We start from the raw sequence: 12,317 nt of genomic DNA on the forward strand, positions 1-12,317 counted from the left end.
CAGTTTTAATCAGGACAGAAGCGGATCTGTTACAGCATAAACTGGTCTACCACAGCAGACGTCATTCTACCCTCTTTTTGGGGAACAATATGCGCATTTCCCCCTCCTACCTCCTTCTGTCTCTTTCCATGTTCTCCACTTCTCCCTCTCCGGCCACAAGTGTTTGATTCGCTGTCTGGCCGTGCATATTAATGAGGAGGGGACAGCGTGCTGCTTTTAAAAGAGCAGGCGTGAGAGAGAGAGTAAGAGAGAGAGACCTAGAGGATAGACAGGAGGTTCATCCATGCTCAGGACGCACAGACGGAGTTCCGATCAACTCCAAGGAGACTGAAAGAAAGCACCTCCTCAGCTCCTTCACTTCTGCACCCCAGCAGACACTGCATGTGGATGTTATTTCGAAAGACTTTTGTCGATTGATTTTCGAGGAATCTGAGTTTTAGGAGTTTGTTTTTAAAGAAACATTTGTGTTTGTTTGTTACCTTTGAAGATGCATCGGTGCACGGCGGTGCTGCTTTTGTTAGTGGTGGCCTTATACGTCTTTAGCGCAGAAGGTAAGTTATCTTTGTTCAATTTTAGTAGAAGTTTATTTATTTTTTTAATTGAAGGTGTTTTGGATGGAAGATGTGATGATATAATGCAAAGATTGGGTGGAGACAGATTTGCATAATGTACTTAGTTGTTGTGTGCATGAACGTTTAAAAGTAGGCTAGTCTTTCCATCCAGAGTTATTCTAAAACAAGAGTAAAGTTGATGCCAAAGATCCCCAAATCTCCAGCACAGTTTTGGAAAACAACAGCCTAGCTTAAGTTTCTCAGTGGTGTGTTCACTTGCATACTTGTGCTCACAAAAACACTTTATGTTGATAATATGCCACCTGCTGCATGCAAACTTGTAATTCAGCAGTCTTTGAACAGCCTTATTTTACCATACACTTTTATAAAAGTAATTATGAATACCATCACAGGTTACATCATATTATTGTACTTTGAAAACTATGCCAGTTTTCATGGGGCCATGTGGAGGGGGGGCTGTTGTTTTTTGTGAATAACATATTTAATGAAAAATAAATGTTGAGCTTAAAACACCAGCTAAACTTAAACGTTATTGAAATATACATAGGAAGACAACAACTTTTAAGGAAAAAAACGATGCATGTGTTTACAAGGGCAATTTTCTTTCTTTGTCAGCTCTTTTGAAAGCAGATATTGCTCAAATACACTCAACCAGCTTCATAGTGTTGAGCAAAAACAAGAGAAACCAGTGAATTACAAACCAATAACTTTCACTCTGCTACTTATAGACGGTTAGAAACCATATCACACAGGATGGATACATAACCTTCAGTATTATGAGTTTGTGTATAGTCCGGGGTGTCTGTGTGAATCCTGACAGATTTAGTGGTCGGGGTGAGGACAGTTAGACGTGATGGATGAAAGAAACCTTGGACTATCCAGATCATCACCCGCCATCACAGATATACAACCAGTAAAAACTAATTTCCTCTGCCTTTATTCTGCAGCGTAAAGTCACAATAACTTGAAACCTGCAGGAAGGTGTTAGGCTGAAACAAATAGATACAAATATCTAAGAGGTGTGTTACCCAAAAATAAAATGAAGAGGGTTTTTCCATTCAATCCACAGGTTCTCTCTGTTTACCTTGTTTACCTGTTTTCAGTGTGAACTGCTGCATTGATACACTGCTATTGTTATAATTGGACAAACATTTATTTGGAAGTGGCTTTAAACGTATGTTCAGTTCAACATTTGCAAAAGTTTTACATGCAAATTAGAATAAAAATCGACTAATTCTCATTCAGACTTGAATTATGTATTTATTCTTATTTTTCAACATGTTTCAATGCGACCTATTGTACTATTTTGTACATGAACTAAGGAGTTTGTTAAAAGCAGTTTTTGTAAAGCCTTTGATGATTAAATATTGGTTCTGTCAATCTCCCCTTGTCGGTCCCCCTTGCATTTGCAGTCAAATCACACCTACCTCCTGTCTGTAGAGGTAGTGTTTAATCTAACTGTATTAATTTGTCGGACAAAAGACAGTTTCCATTATGTTTTAAACCCCCAGTATTACAAGTTCATTGTGTTACTTGTGTCAGTCTAACTTGTGTGTGTTTGATTTCTCTGCAGCCTACAAGTGCAAGTGCACCAGAAAGGGACCAAAGATCAGATACAAGGATGTGCAGAAGCTGGAGATCAAACCCAAACACCCGTTCTGCCAGGAGAAGATGATATTGTGAGTGAGACATTTCATCTCTTTCACTCTCTCATTCTTCCTTTCTGCAAAGCTCTTTCTCTCATCATTTCCTTTTATTTCTTCTCTTTATCCTTCAAGTCCTTTATATGATTTTTTCTACGATCATGACCTCTTTCTACCCATCTTCTCTATGCTTGTTTTTCTCTACTCCCCTCCCACCTTTTCTCTTCCAAATCTTCTTCCCTGTGCTGGCACGCACTACATGTCACAGTATTTGAACCTGTTTGACTCCCAGGTATACAACCGTGACTGTGCAAAGGCCATAAGAATATTTGGCGTCCGTACAGGCTTTATCAAAACACTCAGTCGCCTGTGCTCAAAGCACTTAGGAGTATTAACAGTGTGATGACTAACTGATGATTTACACATACACATGCTGTCAGGAGCATGAAAGTATTTATACGTTGGAAATGTGGGGAGAAAAGAAACAACTCTTTCAAGAACTTTAAACAGATGACAATCTAATACGAGCTTTAGTGGAATTTCCAGGCATTTAATGATAGAATATCAAACAGTTTACATCCTACTACTCATATGTTGTGTTCAATGTATCACATACACATGCATCTTTGGTGAGATACGATAAGATGTGATAAACCTCTATTCATTACGTAAGAGTAAACATCCAGGATTGGACAGGTAAGATTTTGCAAGAATAATTAGAATATAAATAATAATGGAAATGTAAGTAACAGTGTAAATAAAAATAACAACAATAGCATTATTTAAAACAGATTATTTGGTACATTGCCATATCGAGTATAAAATAAAGACCAAAATATTTGATTTGTTCACTTGTCTTCCCCTCCATTTTTGTTTCTTGGAATTATTACATCTCAATGGCAGGGTCAGTGTGCAGTTTTAGCATATTTGTTGATCCATACCCCTATACTCTCACTCTGCTGTCTGACCTTTGACCCATACAATCAGAGCTGTAGCAGACAGACAGCTAATAGTTAAATGTTAATCTTGTGGAAACCAGCTTGATTGTTTGGTCTCTTCCTCCAGAGGGATTCAAACTCAAACCCCCCTACGGCACTCAGATAGAAAACTTTGAATAAATAACCTTTACAATTATTTATATATACAGTCTATAGTATATCATTTTTACAATGATCTTGGGTCATCTCCTGCGAGCTGAGTCTCAAACATAGTTAGAAATGTGAACTATCATTTCCTTGAGGGATTCATTTGAAGTTTCATGTCAAAGCTTCATGGAGGAGCTGCAGATGGGATGTTATGTCAGCCTCCCTGGAGACCGTGTTATGTTTTTAAATACAAAACTCTGCTGCCATCTGCTGGCAAGTTACAAAATCACAGAGAGAACACGATGTGGTCAACAGCATTGAGAACCGTATTCTGAGAATGTGAAATATATCTTGTTTTGGTTTATTTTAGGGACAAAAATGAATTTCTGTACAGCATTACATTATAAAGTGAAGACTTGTTTAGGGTAATGTATTAAAGTGGATTAAGGTCAACACCATGAGCCCGTCAGAGAAGGAAATCTTTGTTTGGGCTTTATGATGACATGTTTAGACAGACCACTGACTCAACTCCTAATGTTTAAGATATTAACTGTACAATTAACACTAAATCTATGTGAATTTTTAAATATTATTTTATTATAATTATTATTTATTTATGTTTTCTTCCTTCTCATTTGCTGCTTTTAAATGTATAGTTTTAACCACATTTCATCTTGTTGTCTATGCCCTGAAATAACATAATTTCTTAAAATGAATATACATTTTTTTATGAATAAACGTCAAACTATACTATGAGACTATTTCAAACATTCAGTTTGGGTAATCCTTGTGTTGGGGTTAACAAAACGGTGCTAGAATTGTGTGTGTGTGTGTTCCCCACGACACAGCCAGTATTTAAGGCCTCTATTAGCATGAGATGGATGAAAAACGAACCTTAGCGGGCTCCGGAAAGCTCCGGAAAGCTCCAGAAAGAAAGAGAGCGGGAGATAAACGAGCGAGCGAGTCCCCCTCTGGCCTCTGCTGTGGCCGTTTGGCTTTCCGAGCTCAGTTTGGCATTCAGAGCGCCCTCTCCCCAAACTGCACACAAGCCCGGAGCCACAAAGTGTCCCTGTTTTCTCCGAATTTCTCTTTTCTTCTCTTTTCTAATCAGTCTTTTAACTACCTTTTCTCTTTCATAACATTATTCCCTATCACATTTTTGTTGTTATTGTGCCCTTTATTTTTCTAGCTGCCTCTCTAATAATGCCTCTATTATTTACATTATTAACGGATAATAACATTACAAGAACAAGCCCTTCAATCTCTAGAGAAGTAAAAGTATTATCAACAAAATTCACTTTTTATCGAATAAAAGTTATGCAGGATAGCCAATGAGTGTATATATATTATATTATATACAGTATAACTTTTTTATTTTGTTGCTATGAAGGTGAAGCTTATGTTTGTTACAGCAAAGTAACTCGTTGAAGCTGTCTAATACATTTGATTCAAAAATAAATGGATGATTTCCCCTTTAAATGTGGTGAAGTAGTGGTTTGAAGTAGCAGAAAATGGAAATACCCCAGTAAAGATCACCTTCTTTCTCTTCCCTTTTGCCCTTAAATACCTCCTTTAGCTCTTTCCCTTCCTTCTCTTCCTGACTCTGTGCTTATGAAACATTTCAAAGACCAAATTAGAGCCAGTGTCTGCAGTCAGCCGCCCAGGTGAATGACAATGAGGAGGAACTAAAGCAGTGATGAGGATTACATTTCCCCTCTCTATGGATAAACATCCTGTGTGTGTTTGTTATTGCAGCCTTGCAGATATGAGTCCATTGGCGTGCAAAAGCACTTTAATGTTCTCATGCACTCAAAGCACATTTCTTCACTAACAAAGCATGTACCGCTGCCCCTCAAACCCACACAAAGGGACTGAATGAGCAGGAGAAAAGATGCAAAACTTTTTAACTTAAAGCCTTATAACCACTGAATGCTATGTTTTTATTTAGAGACAGGTCTTTTCTCCCCCAGTCAACTTATTAAGCATTCATGGTTTGGCGAGCCTTTGAGTGTGTCACTGGATGGAGAGGCCCCCCGGCATGCTGGGTGTTTTTCCCACAATTCACTTGTTTGGCCTGAATATGCCACATGCGGGCAGACTGTCTCTACCATTGCCTTTAGCAGAGCAACTGATTCAATGAGCTTGGATGTCACATTTTTAAGTGGCAGCTCCATAATATTACTGCTTTGCCAAGTGGCTGTCGGCCCTGTGCTTTTCAATGGGAGGGCTTTTAACTGCGGGAATGTTATTGAGGGCGATTTACAATTGAATCTAAGATTTGCTGCAAAACATGTCAAATGTGCTACGTTTTGATAGCCTCTATTCAAAATAAATCAGAGTCCCTTTCAGATCATTTAAATACCCCCTTAAATCTGTATTTCTACTTGATTTGGTTCTTTGAAATTCATTCAAAAACATTTCTCCTGTAGCTGGACTCAGACTTCTCTCAGACTGTTAAAGATTACATGGTTATGTATTACTCCAAACATATAATGCAGCCTGATAAAACTACCTTATGTAGCCGAATGATTGCACTGAATTTCAAATTTGTATTTTTTAATCTTCACATTTTCTTTTCTTAAACATATAACTTATTATTTCATAACCTGTGCAATTCCATCATATGTGAAAACATTTAGATTTGATGTTTAACGCAATATATTTTGGTTTTCAACAGTTTACTAATTCATTATAATGTTGTTATTCTCTCATTGTTGCACTATTCATTCAATGCAAATGTACCTGTTGTGACACTTATGAATGAAGGATTACCTTATCTTATTACAGTAGCAAGCATATATTGCTGTCCCAGTTTAATGAGTGAATATTTGACATTTTGGCTTGCTATCCTCTTATTAGTAGAATAATGGTGTATAATATTGGATTATTATTTGAGATGTTAAGCTCCCTTTGAAGAAGGCTTACATGAATGCATAAGGTTAAACATTATTTTAATATTTTTTAATAATAACATTTATAGTATTCTTTTTAACATATGTTGGTTGTTGTTTCCTCTCAGTGTGACGATGGAGAACGTGGCTCGGTTCAAAGGGCAGGAGTACTGTCTTCATCCCAAACTTCAGAGCACCAAGAATCTGGTCAAGTGGTTCCGCATCTGGAAGGACAAGCACAGGTAAAACTCTCATAATTCACCACAAAACTAGATACAATATTTTGTACGCTTGAGTTTTCATTCCTGGCATTTTTATTTTACATCCTATAATTATAATGTTGATATGTCTTTCCGGCTGTTGTATTTAGCTCTATTCAGCATGTACTGCAGATTGCAAAATAGCTGTCTCCACCAAGGCTGTTTGTGAAAATAATGTGTGTATCTTCCCCCTGTTGAGAATCTGGTTCAAACGTTTATGGTGTCTTCCTTGGCCTATGCTGCACCCTTGACCTTGTTTCATATAATCAGAGCAGTTGAAGTGCAATCTCCTCTCACCTTTCCTCAATCACAGGGAGGTCAGAAGTCAGGGTTAGCTGTATTTTATTGAGTAAAAATAACATTTTCTCAGGGACTCTGTTGGATACAGACTGATTAAATGTCTGTCCTTCCACCTATATACACAACAACATAATAACAAGGAAATGAGACCAAAGGAAAACACCTTAATGGAGCATGCTAGAAGGAAGCTAAAGGAAACACTTATCAAGAGTATTTCATCACAACAAATAACTATGTTTTGTTTCTTCCTCAGGGTGTATGAAGCCTAAACCCTCAGCCATCCAGCACACGTGGATCAAGTGAGACAAGAAAAGACGATAGCACCACCACAACTGTTTTTGCGGAGTACAAGATGTTATCTACAATCAAACTGTACTTCTTTCCTCTTCTGCCTGAGACCTGTCAAGCACATTAAGAGATATCCTTAGTTCTTATAAATATATATATGGTGTTGGGCTCGTTGTAGTCGGCCATCACTGTAGTTACAGTCACTCACCACTCCAGTCTCTTCAACTGTAGTTAAACTTGTCCAAAAGTGGACGAGACTCCACCATTTGTGTTCAGTTGTTACTTAAAGGGATTTGATTTTAGGTTTCTTACAAAGTTAAGAATGTGTAATTCTGAAGAAACAGGAAAACTTTCCTTAAGAAAACACAGTGGGGGTGTTTCAAATGTTGCTTTTTTCAATCCTCTGTATTCAGTATGACAGGTAGGACATTTGTACAACGCCAACATTTAGGATCTGGCGTTTGAGAGGTTTTAGTCAAAATGTAGCCATAACTTTTCTCAATGTGATTCTCTGTATTCGCAGAGGAGCGGCAGTTAGTGTACAGTTACATATAATACAGACGTTTCTATTGTTCAGTCAGATAGAGGCGATCTACCCTCGGCGCCCATTGTGTCAAATATTATCTTACTAACCGGCAGGGTGTAATTTCAGTTGATGAAAATACAAATATCAGATGTGTGTGCCATTTATTTGTACAGTACAGTCTCTGGGTTGGAGTACAAATTTGTTTTTAAAAGCGTATCATATAATTAATAATTATACTAAAAAAGCAATTCTGACAAATAAGCTATATCTGGCAGGGGATACCCGGACACGACTGTGTAGGATTTATTCATTTTGGGGTTTCTTTTGACAAGCACTGTACATAATATGTTCAAACTCATCCTTCAAAATGGGCTTTACATTGTGTCATTCTGGTATGAAAAAAGCATTTGAAGGCGTCTGAAATACTCCTCTATATACATTTTAGTAATTTTATCTATAGAAAATCACAAAATATAGTGCAACTGTCTCTTAAAATCCTACGTTGCTGTTCATACTCTTTTACATCTTATTTCTTTTATTAGATCTGAACAATCGAAACATGTTATTATTCTGTAAACTGTTGATACACTTGGTTATTATATAAACTGCTGGGTGTTGATTTGTTGCCATGGAACTGAATTCACACACAAATATATATCTGCATATATACAAAAACAACACATTTTATTTACATTTTAAAGAATGTGTATTTCTCTTGTTTTATATCTTATGTGAAAAATATATAAAGAAGCATTTTGTAAATGGACCAGTATAGCCTATATGTTAGAGAGAAGGATTTCACCTTAAGACTTTATAGTGTCGTGTATATTGTATTACTGCATTATTAGTTATGTTTTTGCTATTTAAAACTTGGTCTGGTAACAGAAATTGGGAGGGGGAGTGTTTGGTCTGGCCCAAGGGTAAATATTGAGTGTAAAAACAATAAACAGAGCAATAAAGTGTCTATAGAACAGCTCCTGTTTGCATTCATTCACTGAAGTAACTTTTTACAATCATACAATTCTGTTTCAGATGTGTGAGGAGGAAGATGTTTAAAATCAACTGCTGTGAGACAAGCAGTCCACCAGGTGGGGGCAAATACCAACCGATATTTGTCATGTGAAAAGCAGGCAACAGTATTATTATGCATGTTTACAGTAAACAATGCAGGGATAGTTTACCTGTAAACATTTAAGCCATTGGGATTTAAAAGTGAATGATTGTGCATATTAACATACAGATTCTAAAGTTACTTTCCATACAAAGAAGGACACCAATTCCTACTTGCATATTGGGGGGCAAAGAGGCAAAAATAATAATGTTTTCTCAAGTCAATATCATAAATGATATTTGTGCATTGATCAAATCTTGAATCATAGAATGGTGCGAAGTTTCACAATATAAATAAATATAGAATTTTTTTTTAAAAAGGGTTCAGGTAAGTACACACTTCAGTTGAACCAAAACCAAGCCTCACAAAGCGTGTTTAAGACTGACATAAAGACACTTTCGCGATATCTTAATATATTAAAAATGTTGATGTCACAATGGCAGCTGAGCAAACTCATCTGCAGATGAAGACGGTGAGATGAAGATTATCTCTATCTGATTATATTAGAATTTTGAGAAATGTAAACAAGTTCAATTGTGTATAAACTGTATGCATTCTTCTAAAATAATTGGTAAGAAGCCCCTTTATTAATCCAACTAAAGGGGAAATTCGGTGTTAATACAAATTTGGAATCAATATTATGCCATGCCCTCTGTCAATCAATACCTATAAAATGGTTGCCATAAAAAGCTTTTCCTCTGGGCGTGATAACGATTTTTTTCATAGAATGTATAACATATGTCAATACCATTTATCATCACAAGGGATCTTGCTCGCACTTTTTTAGGTTACCTACTCTACATAAATTGCGACATAAAAATGGAGCTGATTAAACTAGTCAATAACGACAACACAAATCATTATCACAGATAATTAAAGAAACAATTATTTTCAAGATTCAAAGGTTTGGTTTTCATGTGCACAGTAGCTACAGTTTCGTTATGGCAACGAAAATGTTTAGTCCCAAGCTAATTTAACAATGCAATATGAATAAGACATCAACAATAAAATAATAACAAATAGTGCAAGAGAATGTTGCACGTGACCAATATACTAAATGCGTAGGAAGATGTCAAATAGACTAAGATGAGCTACAAACAGAATGTTACATAACAAACGTTACATGTAGTAGTAAATACACATGTGAAAAGCAAACAGATGAATGCTTGATGTTTAATTATCATATGTTGTGTCTGATAAATGCCACCGTCTGCATTTCTGCTGTCTGCAAGGCGGGGTCAGTATTTGGCAGCCGTCCCCCGCTGTGTTGCTAGTGAGAGAGGCGGGGCCAGTATTTGGCAGGTTCGTCCCTTGAGGGTGTGTAGACCAACTCGCTAAGCAACGACCTGCAAACGGGCATCCGAGCAAAAAAAACAGGAACCACATTATTATCGAGTGTCTTTGCAATGTTCCCGACGATATTTCTGCACCGTCTTAACTGATTTCATCGAAGTCACCGTCTCTCCAGACATCGGCTACAGAAAACAAACAAGAAATTAATGCATCTTGCTGCGCGGTGCTGTTTGTTTTGACCTGGTAAGATATTGACTGATTAGCTTCCCTTTGCTAACAGCGCTTCCTCTGGTTCACTCACAGCATCTCAGAAGCTAGCTGCTAGCATGCTAAAGCTAACTGTGTCTGACGCTCTGTGTTGTCTTTTATGACCAAATATTTCCTACGGGTTTGTTTTGAATTTACGTGCTATATTGGTGTCTTGATTTAGAGGCTATCATTGAAGTGCACAGTAGTTGTTTTAAAAGGTGTATTAGTTTATTTGTGTTCATTGGGAGCTAGCGGCTAACGGCTAGCTACGGAGGCAGTTCCATCACATCTGTGGCACCTCCACAGGCTCAGCGAGATCACTCGGAGACAGAAAAGGGGAAAACTGGCTTGAATAATTAAACATTTATGTTTCTTATAGGTTTTACAAGCAAAACTGAATAATGCCACTTCTTATCAGTTTGGCAGACATTTAATATTGTTGTCGAATACAAGTATTTATTATTGGATTTGCATCCGGACTGTGTTCAAAACCGAGTAAAAATACACAATTTTGTCTGAAAGGGCTTTTGAATTGTGGCCGGTAGTTTCATTTTCTGTCCTGTTTCTGGAAAGCTTCCTAATTTTCACAGATGCTCCAACAGCTCGGTTGTATTAAACTGTCTGTGCAGGAATGTTCTGGTGTTTTCTGGCAGACAGTGTTTGCCATTAATCTGTTCTGTCTGTGCTTTTTTCTGGTGAATAGATTTTCTGTGTAATAATTGTGTCAGACACGTCGTTTTAAAGGATTGTACAGGCTGGCTTTTGTTTCTGGGTTATTTGAAATCTTCTGCTCATTGAATAATCGTATCCGGCCATTGCCTTGAATGAGGACGGATTGTTCTTCATATGGTGTATAATAGGCAGAAGTGTGTATTACAAATATACTGAGTGTGCTGGGTGCCCACGTATAACATAAACATTTGTAGTAAGTACATATTGACGTTATAAAGCATACATACAAATCACTGTCAATAATTCATAGGAAGTAATATTGGAAGATTTTTTTACAGCATTTTGGAACTGAAGCATTATATTATTGGTCGATCAATTGTTGAGTAATTTCTAGTAAAAAAATACTGTTCCATTGTTCCAGCTTTATATATGATATTAATAGGGAAATATGGATGTTAACTTAAAAAAAAGAAGCAATTAAAAGACCTAAGCATATGATTTCTTTCACTATTTTTAGACCTTTTGTGGACTGAACATTAATCCTATTTTTGCTATAACAATTGGCACTTCAATGGCTAATAAAAAGTAATTGTTCGCTGCAGTCTTACAACATTTCCAATATCAACACATCTAATAATGATTGCAGTTTTTATAACAATATCTTTGCATTTATCAAATCAGAATTTATAATATGATTGAAACATGAGATGCAATTCAGAAATAATATCATAAGGTGTTTGATGAAGTATGCAGGGGAAAGGAAACCAAGCCAGTATTGGAACTGAGTTTAAGTAAAAGCCCTCTTGAGAAAAGTACGTTCAACATTGACGTAGAGGAAGTTATTAATGTACTATAAATAACTGTCCTGGCTGGATTGTCTTGCTACAGCCTCTAGCACTTCTGCACTACATGCCTATTAGATAATGAATTTAACAATATACTAATGTACTCTATGGATCTCCCAGGAAGATTGGATTTTGTAATACAATGGGACTTTCCTGGCTAAAGAAAGAGAAAACAAAATAATACAAAGAGCAGGAACCCTTTATTATCTGAAAGAAAAAAATCCCTTCTGCTGCCGCTATCAGGATATACTAATGACTCAAAGTGCTCACTGCTGACTGGTCTCTTTTGGACTGTGTGCTTTTGGCTTCCTGACTTCAGTTTCTCAGCAACAAACAAAACAATCTGAATTGAACCTGTCCTTGTGGAGTACACATGACCTGTGCTCTTATCTGATGGTCTTATGCAAAACCTGTCCTATAGCTCACTAAAGTTTAACCTGTTAGCAAAACAACTAGGTTGTTGTGTAACAGACAGCAGATATGTCTATAGACAGACTCAAGTCAAAGGTCAACTTTGCAGTGATGCTGATTTTGGAAACATTTTAGAAAAACTGTTGTTGAGTCAGCTGCTGTAGTACACTG

At 36.9% G+C, this 12,317-nt stretch overlaps 1 protein-coding gene and 1 long non-coding RNA gene across 3 annotated transcripts in view; both read left to right on the plus strand.

Annotated features, from left to right (window-relative positions):
• Positions 1 to 227: 227 nt before the first annotated feature.
• cxcl14 (chemokine (C-X-C motif) ligand 14) lies at positions 228 to 8,540 on the plus strand. The gene is made up of 4 exons (XM_010794534.1): positions 228 to 551; positions 2,146 to 2,251; positions 6,320 to 6,433; positions 7,005 to 8,540. Exons 1-4 carry the CDS (start codon positions 488 to 490, stop codon positions 7,018 to 7,020), a joined length of 300 nt encoding a protein of 99 aa, XP_010792836.1. The 5' UTR covers positions 228 to 487; the 3' UTR covers positions 7,021 to 8,540.
• A 1,455-nt stretch (positions 8,541 to 9,995) lies between these two features.
• Positions 9,996 to 12,317, plus strand: part of LOC104965561 (uncharacterized) — a 38,045-nt gene continuing 35,723 nt past the window's right edge. For both annotated transcript variants that reach the window (XR_800539.1, XR_800538.1), the window contains exon 1: positions 9,996 to 10,212. This is a non-coding gene — a long non-coding RNA (uncharacterized lncRNA). The remainder of the gene's footprint in view (positions 10,213 to 12,317) is intronic.

The sequence above is a fragment of the Notothenia coriiceps genome, unplaced genomic scaffold, assembly GCF_000735185.1.
Source record: "Notothenia coriiceps isolate Sejong01 unplaced genomic scaffold, NC01 NC01_scaffold00037246, whole genome shotgun sequence".
NCBI classification, from domain to species: domain Eukaryota; kingdom Metazoa; phylum Chordata; class Actinopteri; order Perciformes; family Nototheniidae; genus Notothenia; species Notothenia coriiceps.

Excerpts from the sequence above, each read along its gene's own strand:
- cxcl14 (XM_010794534.1), top strand. The coding sequence starts at position 488 with ATGCATCGGTGCACGGCGGTGCTGCTTTTGTTAGTGGTGGCCTTATAC. Across the intron at positions 552-2,145 it reads ATACGTCTTTAGCGCAGAAG|CCTACAAGTGCAAGTGCACC; the intron begins GTAAGTTATCTT and ends ATTTCTCTGCAG. Across the intron at positions 2,252-6,319 it reads TGCCAGGAGAAGATGATATT|TGTGACGATGGAGAACGTGG; the intron begins GTGAGTGAGACA and ends GTTTCCTCTCAG.